This window comes from Macaca thibetana, chromosome 12 (assembly GCF_024542745.1).
Source record: "Macaca thibetana thibetana isolate TM-01 chromosome 12, ASM2454274v1, whole genome shotgun sequence".
Lineage (NCBI taxonomy): Eukaryota > Metazoa > Chordata > Mammalia > Primates > Cercopithecidae > Macaca > Macaca thibetana.
In genome coordinates this window covers 80,636,237-80,657,158 of record NC_065589.1, presented here as the reverse complement: position 1 = coordinate 80,657,158, position 20,922 = coordinate 80,636,237, and the positions used below count along the sequence as shown (strand labels likewise).

At 33.7% G+C, this 20,922-nt stretch overlaps 1 protein-coding gene across 3 annotated transcripts; it reads left to right on the top strand.

The window, feature by feature from the left end:
• Nucleotides 1-332: 332 nt before the first annotated feature.
• Nucleotides 333-18,992, top strand: GCA (grancalcin). 3 transcript variants are annotated; one of them, XM_050752301.1, is made up of 8 exons: nucleotides 333-593; nucleotides 3,861-4,028; nucleotides 10,210-10,279; nucleotides 14,302-14,345; nucleotides 14,622-14,769; nucleotides 16,925-17,038; nucleotides 17,382-17,440; nucleotides 18,094-18,992. In XM_050752301.1, the coding sequence occupies exons 1-8, from the start codon at nucleotides 567-569 to the stop codon at nucleotides 18,118-18,120; spliced, it is 657 nt and encodes a 218-aa protein (XP_050608258.1). In that variant the 5' UTR covers nucleotides 333-566; the 3' UTR covers nucleotides 18,121-18,992. The 3 variants fall into 3 exon arrangements, with proteins under 3 accessions (XP_050608258.1, XP_050608260.1, XP_050608259.1); XM_050752303.1 differs by lacking the exon at nucleotides 333-593 and adding an exon at nucleotides 676-790; XM_050752302.1 differs by lacking the exon at nucleotides 333-593 and adding an exon at nucleotides 1,317-2,943.
• Nucleotides 18,993-20,922: the final 1,930 nt, after the last annotated feature.

Sequence of the window (20,922 nt, the reverse complement as noted above, 5' to 3'; positions counted from 1 at the left end):
AAGTTTTGATGTGACGTCAACACTATACAAAAGTAAATGTAACTGCAAATTTTGAAATTCACAGATGGGTCTTTGAAGTCCAGCTCAAAAGCGTGGAGGAGTAGGTTAAAATAAGTCACAGACTTGCCGGTTTGGGGTTTCTAGAAACAAAAGTAACTTGAGGAGTTGAAGACTTGCGGAAGACCTTTCCAGAGAGGGTGGGAAGTTGCAGGAGAAAAGGCTTCTTCGGGATTTAGAAGGAGAGCGCGCGAGAACCTGAGCTACCAAGTAAGAGCCGAGCAGGGACTGGTGGGCTCCCGACGGGGTGTAGCCAATCAGGGCAGAGATGGGTGGGGCTAGGCTGCGGGAAGGGGCGGACTGCAGGAGAGTTGGCTCCAAAGTGTGGGACTCAGCCAATCGGAACCGGGCAGGCCGGGGCTGGACGGCGGAAGGGGGCGGGTTCGGAGGTGTGTACTGTACGGTGAGTCTTTTAGCCTCACCTGCAGCTTCGCCTCCCTGCACCTGCATCTGTGCTGTTCTCCCAGCACTGCGGACTCGACTCGAGGGTGACGCTTGCTTCGCTCGTCATGGCCTACCCGGGATACGGAGGCGGGGTGAGTCCCAGCCGCTGGGCCGTGTCCCTCTCCCTCGCGGGGTGTGGCGCCCCCTTGAGGGCGGTGCCAGCGTGCCGGGTCCGCACTTGGCTGCTGCTCCCTGCGTCCGCGCCTGGTACTCGGCGGCGCGGGACTCCGGGGGTGTTGGGAGCCAGGGCCGCAGCGAGCATTGAGCCTGGGCTGACTTGGAGCCGCAGGTGTGGAGCCGAGGGAGTGATGTGTGTTTGGAAATTTATTTCCTGGAATGGAGGAACAAGCCACCCTCTTCTTGTTCCAGTAATCTTTTGTGGTACATCCCTCCCCCGCCCCCCACTCAGTGTTGCTAGAGATCCTGTTTCTGAATTTCCTGACCACTTCTTGTTCTCTAAGTTCCTTATGAATAAATTAAGGTGTACGGTAAATAACTCCTAATCTTTACTGTTATACGAAGGGCAATCTGTTCTAGACTCCCCCCCACCTCCTCGCCCCCAGGCGGGGGGAAGTTACTCTTTCTTATAACTTTTAGCCTATATCACCTTTGGGAGTTGCAAGTTATAATCGTAGAGTCCTGGTGGCTAGCCCCTTCTTTTCAGAAAGGAACCCAAATCTTTAGTATTGATGTCAGTGATCTGCAAAGTGGGTTGAGCACGCTGTGTTAACAGAGTTAACATTAGCTTGATCCATTGCGGTGTGGGTAGAATATATTTTCTATTTTTATTTCTGTTTGTTTTTTGCCTAAACAGAGAAACTGTGTTTTACTGATTTTAACATAGGACTTGACTTTGGGCTATGGTTGTGGTCTTCAAAAGAGTTACTCCTACCCCTGGGAGTTCATGGTGGTGGTTGTTGTTCTTGTTCTTGTTTTAGGATATGAATTTCCAGGTCCTCAACTTCCACACATACTTGCTTCTAAAATTGATTTGCTTTCCTTAAGACTTGCCTCTATTCCCTGTGGCACCTTCCGCTTTGTAATGCATACTCCTCCTCAGTCCTTAAATTTAGGAAGGAAGTTTAAAGTGCCTAAGGAAAGGAAAGTCCCTTAAAGATTAGTCAAGATAGCATAAACCTGTGGGTCTTTAAAAACGTCCCTAGCGTAGACGTATTTTCATTTGGTTGAAGCTATCTGTTAGAAGTGTGATATATTTACTCCTCTTGGTATGCTCCTAATTCATATATGTATGTCAGAGTGAGGTGGCAAGAGTAATACATTTTCATTCAAATAATTTGGTGCTTCCTTACCCACTTTTGTCAGAGTACTTGAATTTGATGGAGAGTTCCACGACACGATAAAGAGAACGTCTGTATATGTTTTGAACATTTAAATACCCTTTTCCATGAATTTAAAATAAACATCTCTTTTCAGCTGTTCTCATGCTCATTATTAATCGCTGGAAAGAGAAGTACCTTCAATAGCTGAAGCAATATAGATTACAGACGCTGATTTAAAAAAATGTAATTGAAATATTTTAAGATACATTGGATAACATTTTGGGATAAAACTTACATGATTTCTTTACTAGGAGAATATTAATAAGATAGTTGAGACGTTTATAAATTATGTTAAATAAAGGAAACCCACACCTTATTAATGTTTCTTATATTCTTTTAACAAAATATAAAATGTCAGCTGCTAGACCTAATTGTTTTGATAGTATACTTTTATCTAATTAAGTGTATGATTTATCTCTGTAGGAGATGCATTTCCAATAGATTTTTACTTTCTTCTTTTAAGTATTGTTTATAAAAATTGTGTTGTTTTCTTTTCTTTTTTTTTTTACTAATTGTATATGAATAAAAATTATAACTCAATATAAAGGACGTTTTTTGTTTCTCATTTTGGTCACAGGAAATGAAACAATCTAAAACTTTGTTACGTGTTTTTATTTGTACATGTATTATACAAGCTTCAGTGTTTTCAATAATAAAAATACATTTTAAGCACAGGAAACTTACACAGAATAGATTTTCACACAAGAAATAGCATACAAAATGAATTCAAAGATGAAGAATCTGTCTTTAGAAATCACTTTTAATCTGTTTTGCCTTCCCAATTTGCAGCATTAACTTTCCCCAATCTCATAATTTGAGAACCTGGTGGTCAGATTAATGATGGTTACAAATTCTTTACCGCTCCCCTTATCGAAAAGCACAGACTATTTCTCCACTTCCTTCAATCTGGGTTGGGCCTGTTTCACCTTCATCTGGTAGAATACAGTAGAAAAGGCACCATGGCGGTTCCAGACTTATTATTGTAAGAGGACTGGCAGCTTCTGTTTCTCTCTCTTAGAACCTGACTGCCATGCTGTGAAGAAGTGGAAGAGCCATGTGAAAGGGCCCATGTGGAGGAGAACTGGGGTCCCTGTCCAACAAGGTTCATCCCTAAACACGGTTTACATAAATTCATATTTCAAGTTGTCCTCTTGATAGTTTCAAATGAGTCAAAATTGATCATTGTCATTATTACTACATAATGTGGGTAAGGAAAGGCTTAGACAATATTTTCATGTCCAAGCCTTTCATGTTTCTGTGCATGTTTTTAATCTTTACCATTGCCATTTTGTGAGGGCTTTAGTTAAAACTAGATCACATGATCTATAACAGCAGAGAATACCACATATATAAACTGTAATAAGTCACAATAGACTGGAAAGAAACAAGTGAGAGGCTAGCATATGGAATTCTCTCTCATCCCTCAGGATTCTACCACAACCACTGCAGTTTCTTTAAACATTTTGCTTCCTACCCCTTAAAAGATTTTTGAAAAACTATATACCCTTTTCCCATATTTTATATTGACATACAAAGTTTTTATTTTAAGTTTAAATAGTTGTAAAGAATACAATACCCAATATATTGTAAATGTTGACACTTAACAAAGTTTCATTGTATTTACACATATATTCTTCTAAGTATGTGTCTTGAGAGTTACTTCTTAGTTTTACTTTAGGTAAAATCTTGCATTGTTTTACTTTTTGTTTACTTCAGTAATGTTGGTAAACATTTTTAAAAATTGTACATGTTCCTCTGTTAGATTAAGTTCTTAGAGGCTAGCAGCTTTCTTTTTTCTTTTACACTTCTTTTAATACTGGGTAATATATGTTAACGAATTGAATTATGTCTTAATGTAGGACATCTGACATTTTGTAGTTAGAGTTTTTGTGATAGGATTAGAAGCTTTGGTAACTGTGTTTACTTTTTGATGGGCTTCTAATAATTTCTTTTGATCCAACTTTTATAGATAATAGGTAATATTTATATTACTAACCTTCTCCTGTTTCACTCTTATAGTTTGGAAATTTTAGCATTCAGGTGCCAGGAATACAGATGGGAGAGCCAGTGCCAGAAACAGGTCCAGCCGTACTCCTCGATGAATACTGTGGGTTCCCAGCATTTTCAGACGCTTATTCCTCAGCTGGTGACTCCGTGTATACTTACTTCAGTGCTGTTGCTGGACAGGTGAGATGCTAAATTTATTGCATAAATATGTCTTTGAAAATTTTTAAGATAAATGTCAGCTATTTTACTTAGAGTATCATTTTAAATGTATATAAAATTTATATTTTAAACTTATCTAGACTAATTTTTTTCCTGAGATCAGAGATGAGCATAGTCCTAATTATTTCATTTTAAAAGTCTGTTATTGTGATGCTTGATACATTGTTCATTTGACTAAAAGAGGAAACATTTTTTTTCATAGTGGGGAAATCTGATTCTTTCTTACTTAGTATGCTTGCCTTACTGAAATTCTTCTACAAGGGGCTTCTCTTACTAGTCACTAAACACTCCACTAAAACTTAGATATTGTATCTTCTTATGAGTTATCATTTTTCTATCACTTAAATCTTTTTATTTCCTTCACTCTGTTTGACATTTAGGAGCATCAGACTCTTCCTGAGTGATAGATAACACAAAGCTAAGTAGGTTTAGCCTGCACATTCTTTTATAGCATGCAAAAATGAGTATTGGAAATTTGAGGAAAGTAGGAAGTATTTTAAAAAATTATAAGGAACAATATTTCTAACTTGGGCCTCACTCCCATTAAAAAAAAATCTCAGTTAAAACCTAAGTATGTCAAACAATATGATTGGAAATCACTTCAGCGTGTCATAAATTTATTCAAGTTGAGAAATTACATTTTTTCACAGGTAAAGTTTTTTCATTTATAGTAATTTTGATTTTATATGGCTAGTAAAATTTCCAGATTATCAAAATAATCATGTTGGGATTTATTAAATAAAAATTAAAGGAGATAGTATGTTATGATGAGGTATGGTATTAGAATGTTATTTGTTTCCAGTAAATTTGAGCGATTATTTAAAAGATTGACTTTATTGTGATCAATAGGGAAGTGTGAAACTGCCAGTTCAAGTACATGAATTCTGTAGGTGAATTGTTACTGATGATAATGTGAATACTTTTGTCACGGGAAGCTTTTCTTTTACTCCTACATAACTGTAATGCTATACCACAGCTTATTCTTTTCTAAGTAATTTTATGTATATTTTTCATGTGAAATTTCAAGGAAAATTAAGCAAAGAGGATATGTATTATACCCCTTTGTATCAGTTATTAGTTGTATTTGACAGAAGTATTGAGTAAATATTCAAGATCGGAAGGAATACAATATTATAAGATGCCAGTGTCTTCCAAATTAATTAATAAATAATATAGTATTATTTGAGTCAAATTCCAAAAGGTTTATTTTTCTTTTTTCTTTTTGGCACTTGCTGCAATGATTCTAAAGTCTGTCTTGTATACTATGTTATTGAGAATAAATATTAAATTATAATATATAAATGTATTATAATTATTAATAATTGTGATAGTGTGGTCCTAATGTAAAAACAAACATATAATACTGAAAAGCCCAGAAGCTTACCTGTGAATTCAGTATGTGGTAAAGGTAGCATTTCGTATCAGTGGGGAAAGAATGATCCCTGAATTAACTATCCTGAAATAATTAACAATTTATCTAAAAGTAAATGTAAATCCTCAGCCCATACCATATAGTAGCATGAATTCCAGATATATTATTGAAAAGAAGTTGTATTGGTGTTTATCTCCTATTGTTGAAATAAATGAGCTTGTCTTTTTTTTTTTTTTTTTTTTTTTTTTGCTGCTTTAGTATGTATTGCAGCACCTGCTATATTTGCGTTTTTGTCTACAAAACTTCTTAGAATAGTCATGAACTAAAATAGTTGTGTGTGTTAATGAAACATTTGGGAACATCTTTTTAAGATGTGCGTTTTTTTTTCTTGATATATTTCATTTACTTGTTTAACAATTTGGGGGGGAAATTGAAAGCTTTTCTGTGTTTATGGAATACAGTGGATTGGTGCATGGAAACTGGGGACCAGAGAGGATTTGGAAAAAGAGATCTACATGAAAATCATCTTGAGGGAGTTGGGGCAATATATCAAAGAGGAGATTTGTAAATTGTGGATGGTTGTGGGAGAGGCTCAATGATAAAACAGATTAGGAAAAGGTAAAGAACCTGGCAGAATGGAGGTGCCAATACCAGACTAATGGGCAGAAACAAATTCACTCTTGAGTCTTAGCTGCAGGCCTTACCTCTTTTCTTTTATAATGGTCAACAAAGATTTATTGATGTAGGTAGAATTTTATAGAACTTTAATAACATTTTATTCATTCCCTTGAGTGTTCACTAGGTCTAATATGCTTTTCTAGGAATAGATAGTATACATAGAATTAATAGAGATGGCAGACATTCTGTTTTGGCTACCCCAATTTCATTTACCATTTTATTTTTTATGGTAAATGTAAAAGGTAAAAGGCTAACCCTTTACCTTTTATTATGTATTAGAGGCTGGGGGACTATAATACTCACCATCCCAGATACCTTTGTACCTACTAAAGGCGGCCATGTGCTGTAGGACTGACCATTGATATGTAGGTGCAGTATCTTTGGAAAATCTTTTTACCCCAAATGAAAAAAGCCTTACTGGGAGCAGCCTTGGGTGTGGCTGTTTTTGCCCCTTCATTCTTCCTACCTGGAAATGGGACTTGAGGTATGGAGGTGCAGCAGCCATCTTGTGACCCTGAGACAACAGGCTTGAGATAAAGACCTATAGATAGGGAATGTGGAAAAATGTAGAGATTGATGACAAGTCTAAGTTGCCATACAGTCCTGTTCTGCCTAGCCTCAAACCTGTTGTACGAAACAATAAACCCCTATTGGTTTAAGCATCTTCAATAATATTTTCTGCTGTTTGCACCTAAATGGTACCCTAACCATTCTACTCATTATACCATTGTCATTTTAAAGGATTATACTGGGAATAAGTATTATACTGAGAATAATTCTGTTATCTCTGTTTGACTATGTAATATATTCATCATATAAAATTACAACTTAAAGTATATGAACTGGACATATATTTGGAGACTTTTTTTGACTTCTGAACTATTTCAGCATTTTAATTGTTGGCAATAAATTTGCTATGTTTGAACTATTTGATCCTTTCCTTAAATTTCCCAGTCTTGTGCTTTTGAATAAATAAACTCCGTGAAGACAGGGTTCTGGTCGTATTTTCCCTACTTGACAGATAGATATCAGGAATATATAAACATTTGATAAATGCTTTAAATGGATGCATTAACTATCCCATTTTCAATTTTTAGTTTTTTAGTCTAAATATTTAGTCTAAATACAGTCTAAATATTTAGACTAAAAATATTTTCAATTTTTAGTCTAAATATTTAGACTGTATTTTTTCATATGTTGAGTTCTACCTAGCTTTGACTGATCAGGTGCAATATCTGACTTATGTATACTGCTCCTAGAACCCAACTACCGAACTCACATCTACAGCCATATCCTTTTTTGATGGGCCTCATAATGATGCTCTATGAAAAACATCCAATTAAAGGTTTCCACAGTGTTCTTATTTATAGGATTAAGTATTCTAAACAGTAAGGATTAAATCATTGATTAATTCGGGGAAATTCTGGTTTCTGTTTTCATACATACACACACGTGCATCACAGTAATACCAACAACTTTAACTTTTGTATGCACACACTGCTTCTACTTTTCCACATAGCAACTGTGATGTGGGCATGACACATGTACCTTTGCATTATAGATAAGTAAGCAGAGACTCAAATTGAGTAACTGAACAAATAGGACTCGAAGTTGGATATTATTTTAAAATCTTGCTGCCTAACTAAAGGCAATTGATTTTTATTAATTATCTACCTGATACTCTTGTAATTTAATTAGGACATTCAGCTTTCTACCACTAATGCTACCTAATTCAGTTAAGGGTTTATATAGTTAGCCTGATTATCAGCTTCAACTGTAGGTAAAGAAATCCAAAAGTAGGGGCCGGGCGCGGTGGCTCACGCCTGTAATCCCAGCACTTTGGGAGGCCGAGGCGGGCGGATCACAAGGTCAGGAGATCGAGACCACGGTGAAACCCCGTCTCTACTAAAAATACAAAAAATTAGCCGGGCGCGGTTGTGGGCGCCTGTAGTCCCAGCTACTCGGGAGGCTGAGGCAGGAGAATGGCGTGAACCCGGGAGGCGGAGCTTGCAGTGAGCCAAGATCGCGCCACTGCACTCCAGCCTGGGCGACAGAGTGAGACTCCATCTCAAAAAAAAAAAAAAAAAAAGAAATCCAAAAGTATCCCTTGGATTTTATCCTTGTAGTTTAGGAAGACATTGCTTATTTGTGAGTTAGTCATTAAGATAACATATTTTCATAACATCTCTGAAGTGGTATACTAGAAGAATGCTTTCTGATGGCAATGAATAACTTCTAGCAAAGCTGTTACGGTTGTTTTTCTAACTTTAAAAATTCTGTAAAGAGCACATGTAAAGCAGAGTTCCATTCATTGTACAGATTTTTAAATGTAATCCACATTTGAGTGAGAAATTCCAATATTTTTAACCTTTTGAAGTAGTAAATGAACATGGTCACAAACAGTCAGAAATGCCAGCAGTTTAGTGAAGAACCAGAGGTAGTTGTTTTCATTCTACCAACTAACCTTCTTTGTACTAGATACTCTGCTACAGCCTGGGAATACAAAGATGAAGGAAACTGAGACACTGACTCAGACGATCTCTATGTAGCCAGGGAGATACAGACAAGTAGAAAATGATAAGAATGTAGGGAAAGATGTGCTAGAGGTGAACAGGTGAAGATGATTGCAACACCAAGAGTTTGTACTTGTGCTGTTTGCCGAGAACAGCACTGCTCAAAGTAAATATAAGATGAGCCACAAATGCAAAGCACTTAGTTTTAATGTCTCACAGCATTATTTCAAAAAGTAAAAAGAAATGTGAAATTAATTTTAATGCTTTATTTAGCCCATTATATAAAAATCCTAACATTTCAACATTTAATCAACATACAAATTATCAATTATATTTTACATTTTTTTTTTCTACTAAATATATGAAATCTAGTGTGTATTTTATACGCACAGAACATTGTAATTCAAAATAGCCACATTTCAAGTGCTCAATGGAGCCTATAGCTAATGGCTGCTGTATAGAACAGCAGGAGCATAGAACACTCTTCCTTCAGATATCTGCATAGCTTGCTCCTGTGCCAAAAAGGCCTTCTGCCGTCTTTTAATTTGAGGAAAAATTTTCTAACCTATCCCCTGATCTAAAAATATGGCTAATTTTTAAAGGTATAAGTTTCTAACTACAGAATTTCAAATTTAGTAAGCAAGATTCCTAGAAAATACATGTGACAGAGAAAGGAGCACTTAGATACTCTTGACTAGGTAATGCCATACATGTGGTCCATTAAGAAGAATGCTGCTTAGTATTTTGTAATTTCTATTGGAACAACTGCAGTTTTGTAAGGGGTTCTTTTGCCAAAAATCCATTAGAATATGAGTGCTAATAATATTTCTTAGAAGTAATTTAGAAAAGTTTTTTGTTTTGTTGTTTCTTGGATCTCTTATGAAGAGTATGTTTTAAATTTGCCTCCTTGATCCTTCATCATAGCTGACGTTTTGCATTTGTGCCAATGTATGTGATGGTTCCAAAGGAATTACTTATTTTTGTCAAAAACAGGATGAGGTACTGAATCATAATGAGAATACTCAACCTATTTCATTTCCATTATGATTTCTTGTTTGCGTTTTAAAACTTTATTTTCTGTAATAAGTTCAGGCAAGATATGTTTGGGCAGTAATCAGAAGAATAGCTGCAAGATACAGGGGGACTCTAGAATTTTGCTAGGGGTAATGGCGGGGGAAAATATATATTCCCCTTCCAGTTAAAGCTTCAGTATTATTTATAAATAATCTCTTCCCAAAACAGCATGAGTGGGGATGTTTTCGAGACTTTTCTGAACATATTTTAGGCATTTTTCTAACTGTTTAAAATAGAAGTAGAACAACTCTTATGAGATTATCTTGAACCATTATAGAACAGGGTAATTGTGCTATAATTCAGAAGTAGAAGAAATTATTTATGTTGTATGATATTTTGTAATATGCCTTTGTTGTCAGTAATTACTTCTAGTATTTTGTAGTTAATTATAGAGTAATGTTTCAAAGAATGCATATGTCTTGATTGGCCTAAAACAGTCAATTAACATTTTAATATGCTTTTATACAATTGCACATTAAATTAGGTCATAATTATTTTTAAACAGGATGGTGAACTGGATGCTGAAGAACTTCAGAGATGTTTGACACAGTCTGGAATTAGTGGAACTTACTCTCGTGAGATCTTTTTTCCCCTTTTGTTGAAATTGTAATAGGAAATTTATTTTCTTACTTTTTTGTTCCTGTAATTAAAATGTTTAAAAAATTATCACAGTTATACATGCACATAGTTTAAGAAGTCAAATAACTGTAAAACTCGTTATGAAAATAACTGTTCATTGTGCATTCCTGTCTCCTCAACATTAACTGCTCATAGAGGAGACTTCTTTTAACTTTTAAAAATCTGATTCTTTTGAAATTTGCTTCCATATTTCAAGGTAGAATATTTTTTCACGATTGATTTTTGGATTTTATGATTGTCTATTGATACCCTGCTATGGAAGATGAGGATTTCACTTTATTTTAACCTTAAACTCTCCTCTGTCTCTGCACTCCACAGAGGAACATTTCCCATCCTCCTGTCCTTCTAATGTAGTTATAATATATAATAATTTTTGTTAGGTATGTTAGTCTTTATTTTTACTATCTGAATGCTGCTTATAGCTGTATCTTATGATAATGCATGATTACTTTTCCTTTTTATATAATGTTTTGCTTTTCTTGAAATCAGTAGTTGTCGGGCATTCTTTCTTTTTCATTATCCTAGAACTCTGGGATATGCTGTTTTTTATGCGTGGCTGTCATACTGGGATTCTTTCACCATTAATTCTGGAGCTGGTTTCCCCATTTCTCTTGAGTTAGATCTCCTTTTTACTCCATCTCTTGTTGTCTTCTTTTAAAAAATTCATTATGTTATTTTAGTGAAATATATAGTTAAGTAGCTTCTTAATAAAAAAGAAAAAATATGACCGGGCGCAGTGGCTTATGCCTGCAGTCCCAGCACTTTGGGAGGCCGAGGTGGGCGAATCATGAGGTCAAGAGATCGAGACCACCCTGGCCACCATGGTGAAATCCCGTCTCTACTAAAAATACAAAAATTAGCTGGGCGTGGTGGCACGCACCTGTAGTCCCATCTACTCGGGAGCCTGAGGCAGGAGAATTACTTGAACCCGGGAGGCAGAGGTTCCAGTGAGCTGAGATTGGGCCACTGCACTCCAGCCTGGTGACAGAGTGAGACATCGTCTCAAAAACAAACAAAAGAATACATGGGAGATAAATTTTTGAGAGCTTATTTATCAAAAAATGCTTTCATTCTACCTTCAGAATTGATTGGCAAGGTATAGAATTCTAGGTTACAATAATTCTCATGTAGAATTTTGAAGGTATTGCTCCATTGTTTCTAGTGTCCCTTGTTGCTTTTTCTCCTTCCTGCCTGGAAGTGATGTGATTTGTTATTCCTCTCTGGAAACTTGTGAGATCTTTGTCTTTAGTATTCTGAGATTTGATGGTGAAGTGCCTAGTTGTGTTGTGTGGGGAACTCAGAGGGTATTCTCAGCCTAGAAACTCCTTTGCTTTAGATGTAGGACATTTTCTTCAATGATATTTTCTGTTTCTGGAATGCTTTTTGTTTTCACTGGGTTTTCTACTTTTATCATCTTTTCCCTCCTATCAATTTTTTTTTCTGAACTTTTTGGGAATTTTCCTCAACTTCATTTCCTAAACCTTCTATTGAGTCTTTAATTTCTGCTTTTCATTAAAATCCAAGAACTTCTGTTCTATTTTCATGAATGTGATACTGTCCCTTATCTCTCTGAGACTATTAATGTATTTTCAAAGTTTTTTCTTCCTATATAACCTTTGTTTTTTCCAGATTGTTTTTTCTCCTCATTTTGTTTGTTTTGGGTGGTCTTTCATGTTAGGTGCTTTTCTCAGTTATCTGATGATACTGTCGTGCTCATATTTTAACTAAAATACTGATGAGAAGCCCTGAAATCATGGTTAAGCATTAATTGTGGGCTTCAATGTATGGTGGTTTGGCTGGGCAGTTTTGTCTTGTAACTCTGGGTGTCGGTATCTTTAGGGATTCCCTTTTGGACTGGGTTTTCAATTGACCTTCTGCCTGGAAAGGAGAGGTGGGCTCAGAAGGGTTCTCAAGTCTTTTGTAAATTGTCCTTTAATTGCCTTACCTTTAGAAGATAGCCCTTTCTCAGCTCTGCTATCTTGCATTTCAGAGACCTCTCCAGAGAATAAAATTCCAGACTGCTGCTGGGTTGGAAGTAGGTGTAGCATCCATCCAACTGAACTGAGGCAGGGAGGGGATATGAGGCTTAGAATGCTCCTTAGGTAGACTTTCAGCCAATTCTTCTGTTTTTGTCTCCACTTTCACACCCACTTTAAGAAGTACTGCCAATTCTTAGGCATTTGGGGTCTTTTCCAAGGGTTGCTTCTCAGCTTTTCTCATTACAAGTTCAGGAATCCATTTTCTCAAATCTAGGTTGGTTAACTCACATCCATCAACTCTTCAACTTGCAAAATTTTGTTCCTTTGTTTCCTGTCTAATTCTCTTTTTCTCTGCTTTTATGCCTTAAGTTAGTTTACTCTCCATTCTAATGGACTGTGGGGAGGAAGTGAAAAATCTGTCAACTTTCCTGAAAAGTCTGTCTCTTCACTCCTTGTCCTAAATATTTTTTCTTATACATACACATTCCTATTCTGATATTGAAGATCTGCTTGTTTGCTGATTCAGATTTAGCCATCTATTGTCATTAATTCAGATTCTCCCACTTTATGAATGTCTGCCAAGTTAATTGTAAAGCAAAATAGATATTATTTACTTGCCCAAAAGAGGAAATACCATTCCAGAATTTCTCATGTAATCCTCTCACTCTGATAGGTTTATAGCCTTAGCTTTATAAACTTGGGAAACTACCTTTCTGGGTCGCAGTTTCTTCCTTTTTAAAAACTGGAACTACTATACGTTTAGCATGTTTATGTGAAATCATGTAACATACACCACCTTACTCATATTAAGAACACATCGAGTATCTATTGAGTTGTCAATTTGAAAATACTACAACTAACAATTCTAACATCGATACTATATTAAACATTTAAAGAAAATCAGCAATTTTAACTTGTGGAATGTTTTCTAATTTTTTCTTTGGTGGGTCTAAAATTTAGCGGAAATAATTTTCTTCTTTTATAAAATGTTAAAATGTTATGTATAAAATAAAATATTCATTCATTCATATTAACAAGCTGCTATTAAACACTTTGTAAGTTTAAACTGTACTAACATGATATTTTCTTTATCAGGGCATGAAATTAGTCTTGGGATATGTCAGCATATTAGTTGAATGTAATTGGATTAGAAAAATTAGAAAAGGATTAGAAAAATTGAATTTTATCAATAGGTCATCAGTTGTAGTTCTATAAATATGAAAGTGTTAATATTTCGAATTACCTCTGGTTTTAAGATAGCTTGTATTGATATTTTCTTCCTTTTTTCTCCCCCCAACCCCTGAGAAAAACCAGCTGCTTCAATTCAGATGCTCATTTTTTTTTACTTGGTCTATTACAATAAACTACCAATGGACTTACCTATTTCCAGTATCATCTCACTTTATATTTTATTCATTGTAAACTAAAGTTTCTAAAATGGAAATTTTAGAATTTCCCTTTGCTTCTGAAACCCTTCAGTGGCTTTCATGGGCCCAAACTTTTTGGGGTAGTATTCAAAAGTTTCATGATTTGGCCCTCATTTGCCTTTCTGATGTCATCATATGTCACTCTCTCCCATGTACTTTAACTCAAGTTTTGTGATCTCTGGGTACATGTCAAACTTCTACTTTAACTCCACTTGTCATTTGTGTTATAAAGACTGGAAGCCTTCCTCTTCCCCAGGCTTGGGTGAAGCCAAGTGCTTTACATACCTGGAGTGTCTTTGTCACAGTAATTTTCAGTTAGTTTATAATTGCTCATTTAATTACCTTAGTCCCCTCACTAGATGTGAGTACTTCGAAGGCAGTAATTTTTTTAAAAACAATGGGTACTTAACATTCAATAATAGCTTGTTGATTGTAGTGATCTTATATATTTTGGCAGTTTTTAAATGTTTTATTTTGAAACTAGAGATTGTCATGATTTTACATAGATAAAGTTGGGCATACTCTAATTTAAATATTGAATATGTTTTACAGCCTTCAGTTTGGAAACCTGCAGAATTATGATTGCCATGTTGGATGTATCCTTGAATAGAAATAGAAAATACTAGAATAAAGAGTAATTGCTTTTTGAATATCAAGCCAGTGGTTAGATTTCAGTGCCCATAGTAAACTAGTGAATTTAAAAATACTTTGTAAGATCCTGTTTAAATTCTAGGCTTTTTAGTTTTTATACGGAAATCTATTCATATAATGAGTTTGGCTAACTCTACAGAAGCATACTCATGTTTTAGTCAATGATTTAGAGTCAGATAAACTCAGGTATCAAAATTTATTTTTGTTAATAAAACTATCAGAGAGATTACACAGGAAAACTGGGATTTAGTGAATTCAAAGAGCTATGGGCAGCTCTTAATGCCTGGAAGCAAAACTTCATGACTGTTGATCAAGATGGAAGTGGCACAGTAGAACATCATGAGTTGCGTCAAGCCATCGGTCTTATGGGTAAGAACATTAACATTCTTTAGAATCTATAAAGCTCATCTTTGTTCTTTGATTAGATGAACTTAATTGCTTCAATTTACTAAGTAATAAAGGGATATATTTTTTCACCAGCAAGTTCCTTTGTTTGTTTTCAAAGTTGTAGGTAAATTCTGACCAAAGACCTCAACAAAACCATTTTAATTATGATTTTTTTTCAAAAGATGATCTTCCATACATGCATACATTTTGAATTTCTTCTGCTGTGTTTAAATTTATTTCTTTGTTAGTACTTACCACTTATATTGTATTCTTTTATAACTTGTCAGGGTCTCTAATTGGGAGCCAAAGCTTGCCTCCGTCAGTCAAAAGTCTGTACAAAATACCTTTTCAGCAGTAAAAACTATGTTTTTGTTTGTCTTTGTTTCCTTACATAGTACAGAACACATAGCAGGTGCCAAAATACATCAAGTTGGAAAGGTTGCATTTTAGAGTAATTTAAAAGTATATAACTTTATTCTTATCATACCTCTCTCTGATAAGCTGATGTTCTTAGTGTACTTTCAAAATGGATAACATACAATGGTGTTTAATTTGCTTAAAGTTAATGCAGTTTTAAATAGCTTTATGAATTGTTTTTATGCTTGTGATTTACACTCTTTTCTAAACAAAATATATTTACATGAAAATTAATTTTTTGGAAGTTAAAATCTGAACCCAGTGGAAGTGGACTTACCTCAAATTGCAATTTAAATAAGTCAAATTAGTGATTTGTTTGGTTTTGTTTTATAAATAGACATTTTAATTTAGTAGTAGGGACAGTCCAGCCCATGTAAACATACGTAGTTCAATTATAGATCCTTGATACCTAATGGATTAAACCTGGACCTTAATTCAGCCTAATGTTGGGAAAGTAATATAATCTTTGGCAGAAAAGAAAACCTCCAGAGTTCCAGTTAGGCAGTGGAATGTAAAAAGGGTTTTCTGGATTGTCCAAATTTAAGGTCTTCATATATATTTTAAAATATTCAAATTATTTTGCTGAGAATACTATGAGAAAATCTAGGAATTTTATAAGTACCGCATTTAGCTTGTAACTCTGTAATATGAAGTTCAAAATATATTTGCATATAATTACATTAGTTTGCATGTTTTACTGCTTCTTTCAATTTATACGTTTCCTGCATTACATTCTATTGTAGCTACATGTATAATTATCTCCTATTGCATTTATTTTGGTTGTTTTTACCTTTGAATGGGTGAGTGTCATTTGCTCAAGTCTACAAATCCGGTAATGTATGGGCAATAATAGTGGGCTACTATTCTTCTTAGTAAAATGTATACATCTCATTAAATGCATAGGGCCATCTAAAAGGGTACAGCAAGTAGAATATATTAATTTATGTTTTTATTCTTTTTTATTCTTTTTAAATTTTAGATTTTATGTATATTTTAAAATGGGAGTAATCAAACAATAATACATGTATAGAATTTAAAATAATTTAACACATACTGGGAGTGAATGATCAAAAACTTCTTTCTCATCGATATAAGTATACAGTCAAAAATTTTGGACATCACAGGACTACTAGAACAAAGAACCAAGGAAATCAGTGAAATAGTGAGAAAGCTGTTATAAGTGTTACAATGTATGAAGAAATACTCAGAATTCCAGGACAAAAAAGAATAATGTTTTTCTGTTTTTTCCCCTTTAATCATGTTGATCCTCAAATTTCCCTCACTTATAAAAGATACTTTCAAGCAATATGTTCAGTGGGAAATATCATTTGAATAACAAAGATCATTAGTAATCCTTGCCTTAATGTTCTTTAAGAACTATACAAAGTTACATAATTGAAATATTGAAGCATTAAAACCCATGAAATTAGACATTATTTCAAAATAACAATATATGATAAATTCATAAGAAGAGAATTATTTTCTTTTCCTTAGCTTTGACTTTATTACAAAGTTAGAATTGTGATATTTATATACTGATTAACAGGATTAACAGTGAAGCCTTGGTCTGATCAATTTCAATATTAATGTGTTTTGTTTCTAATTATATTTTTGTGGAATGAATTTTGAAAGTTATTTTATGACTTGATTAATGATAAGGCAATCTTGCAGTGTTCTTATGTTATTTACATTTAGAAGTTTTAATTTATCTCTTTTTTAGGTTATAGGTTGAGTCCTCAAACAATAACTACTATTGTTAAACGTTACAGCAAGAATGGCAGAATTTTCTTTGATGATTATGTTGCTTGCTGTGTGAAGCTTCGAGCATTGACAGGTATTGACTATTTAAAACTAGGTGTACAGTATTATGTAGCTATTTTTCTTGAATAATGTGTCTCGTTTCCTCCAGCAAGTTTATAATAATATGTGTTTTCCCCCTTTATTCATTGTTAAATCTAATTAGTTTTAAGGCTTTAAATATTAAGGAATATAAATGATAAAAACTTGTTATATGTTATTTTTGGAAGTTTTTCTTCATATCTCTGTTGCCTGGGCTATTCAATCACTTCTAAGATTTAATTGAATATGAAATTATTCTTTTTTTGTACCTGGGGGCACTAAATATTTGAAACTATGTATTTTAAATTACATTAAAAAAGTAATTTCTTTGTTTAAAGATTTCTTTAGGAAAAGAGACCACTTGCAACAAGGGTCTGTGAATTTCATGTATGATGATGTGAGTATCCTGCTTTTGATATTTATACTGCATTCTAGATGCATTCTTAGTTAGCAAAAAAATTTAAGTGATCCCAAGTACCGGTACTGGAAATAATATATTTTGTATGCCATATACTTTTCCATATTTTTCAGCTTAACACAAATATAAGATTAATATTGGCATAGATGCCAAACAATTTGACTTCATGTTAAATTGTAAATATACTTTTCAATTTTTATGACAGGTTTTTTGAATTTAAAAAAATGAATCACTTTTAAGGGCCAAAACCACTATTATTTTTAAAAAGGGTAGTTTACTGTAGTGATATTTTTTCTCAGGGAGGGAAAAATTTTAATCCATGACACATTGTTGAAGCTGTTCATTTCTCATTTCAAATGGTTACTATTAACTTGATATTCAGGGTTTTTTAAAATTCAAGCTATAAGACAGTTATATTTTACCTGTGCTTTAATGTTTCAGGGTTTTTGTTTTGTTTTTCTTATACTTACTGATGAAAGTTATGTGGTCAACATTACTGGTATTTATTGGCTTGAATTATAAGCCTTGGAAACAAACTTTTCTCTCTTAAGAAAATGCTCTTGTGGAATATAGTCAAAAACAATGAAAAACTATTTTATTCTTAATAGATAATAATTTTACTTACGTATTAGTTTTTGCAGGGCACTATGGCAATTTGAATGTTCAGAATTCTAAACCTGAAGAGACACTGTGAATTCTTTTGCTTGGAAGAAGTGAACTGGACTACTTTAAAACTTTTAAGCGTTTTCCATGTTCTTCCTACCCGTTAAGTCTCTCTTCACTTTCTGTGTGTTTTTATTTTAGCAGATAGTTCAAAACAATAAAAGATTTAAAAAAAATTTGGTGTATTACTGCTTTTGGAAAAGTTATTTTACAAATATGTGCATATTGTCATAAAATATTGGTGTATGATTGATTTAAATAATGCTTAGCCTTAATTTTTAACAATGTAAATTTAGAGGAATGTACTTTAAAAGATAGATTGTATAAGAAGCCAGATGATGAAAGCCTAGAAAAAACTAATTTATACTTATCTGAAGGTTACAAATCAGACTTTAAATTTTGTTTGTAGTTGGCGGTGTTTGAGGGCCAGCTAGAAATGAAAGCCTGGATTTTGTGCTGTGTTCGTAATATAGTTTATTCCTTGATCAAATAATCAGAGAAAAAACACTTAAAGGTCTTTGTCCGTGAAGAAGAAAGTTATCTCCCCAGTCAAATCTGTGGTGGGATAAGACTACAGAAGGCATTATTTTTTCCTTTTTAATTTTTTGTTGTGTATATTTTTCTTCAATATGTTTTATTGTCTTCTCTAAGCAAAAAGTTCTTAATAAACAAAGTATTTCTCTCTGCACCCTATTTCATTAGTGAAGACATAGTTCCCCTAAAATGGCATCCTCCTCTAAATCTAGACTTTTTGGAAATGGTGTATATTTTTGATGATATGTCAACATTCAAAATTGTCCTAATTAAATTGTTGTTTAAATGTAATTGCAGCTGTTTATAAAGTTAAAAAAAAAGTAATTAACCACTCCAATTGCTCAGAAATTATACATTTGACTTATTTGACAATATTAACATTAGTGGTGGCTTTGCCGTTAAAAACCCAGTAAGTATATTGAGTGCATCTATGTGATGTGGTGTTTTGAGCATAGTAGGCACCACAGCAACTTTTCTGAGTGGTACTAAAACTGCCGAAAATGCAAAGTAGAATCACCAGATCTTTAGTGTGCAATATCCCTGGTATAAGATGTTATGATTAATGTGATTTCTTTCTTGGCAAACACCTCATGTCTATCTTAGTGAAGATTTAATAAACCACATATTTTTCTTATGCTTTAAATGCGTATCTTCCAATCTAACAGTGAGTGACATAATTTTATGACTGCTGACCAAATTAATTTATAGATTTTATAAAATCCCATGTTTCTTAATGGATGAAGGATAGATGGCAATATCTTGAACAAAACCTTTTATAAACTTACAGAATTTTAAATCAGCTTTCACTTTAAAAAATCCTGGAAAGGAAGTAATGCACTTGACACTGATAATTTTATATAATTTGCTGTCAGATTCACTTGGTCAGTTTTATAAAAATATGTGAATAAGTAATCCACATAATTTTGTTCTCTGGCTTTTTTTATGAACATATATTTGATAATGTGAGAGGACATTAACTGAGCTGGTAAATTAAAGAAACAGAATTCTAATTAGAAGTGTAGGAAAAAGCAAATGTAAAAACACTATGTGTCGTTCACGTTGAATGGTGATAATGTGACTCAGCAGCCTGTAATCTCAACATCCAGGTTATACAGATGGTTGTTACTGAACTATTCTGTGGTCAACTATGATTATCTCTCTTACTTGGAGGCTCACAGTTGAGGTAAAACTTTTAAAATGACAAATGGTATTATGCAAGTTTCTGCCAAATGACACTCTGTCTTAGAACTCTTTAACACAATTCTCATCTAAAAATGTTCCTATGACTTTTGGTCATAGAAGGTCTATGAAGGAGCTTCCATGGCCAAACATATTTAGAAACTCTCGCTTTCTAAAGCTTGATAAGGTATATTAGCATCTGAAAGCCTAAGGTTAATAAAATCAGTCATGTTTAATTTTATTTGGCCCAGTTTTTTCCAAACTTTTTGACCACAGAACCCCTTTCTCTAGCAAAACTAACATTCTATGCCGATCCAACTTAATTGCCAGGCAACTCTTCTGCACTTTACATTAAACAGACAAACTTATATTCACAGAAACATTAGGCCTACAGAATATTTTACCAGAATTTTTATACTGAAATACAGTTCACCTTTTGATGCTTTAAAAATAACTGATAAAATATTTTTATGATGAACATGACTGCAATATGAATATAGTATAGTAGTTTGCACTGGTTAACTCACACCCCAGTTGTTTTATGATGATGTTAATTATTGAATAATGTACACTCTTAATGTATAAGTGCTTTTATTTATACAGTAAACATGTTTCCATGTCATTTTGAGAATTTTTTTAATAAACATTCAAATAGCTTGCTGTAAAGTTTTGTATCATACAAAATCTGTTACATATATATATATTATGAGATGCTTCAGTTCAAATAACAGTGCAGTAATTCACCTATATCTAAAAGACTGCCAAATGATTAAATGTCAGGTATTGCACTTCTATTTTGAGTGGCAGTTTACACATTTTAAATTACATCAAGGGTAAATCAATATTATGGAAATCTTAATTTGGTCCACTTTAAATGTAATTTCAAGGATTTCTCATTTGATCTATTTACGCATGCGTCCAGAAAAAAGTAACAAAAATGTAGTCAAGTTATGTTTATTTCCAAAAAAGGCATTTATCCTAGAAGAAAGTAGAATCTGTTAATATAGTTTAAAGTCTGTGGAGTTAAAAAAATAACAAAAAATCAGTTTGTGATTATTTCTTTAAGTAAAATATAAGACATCAAG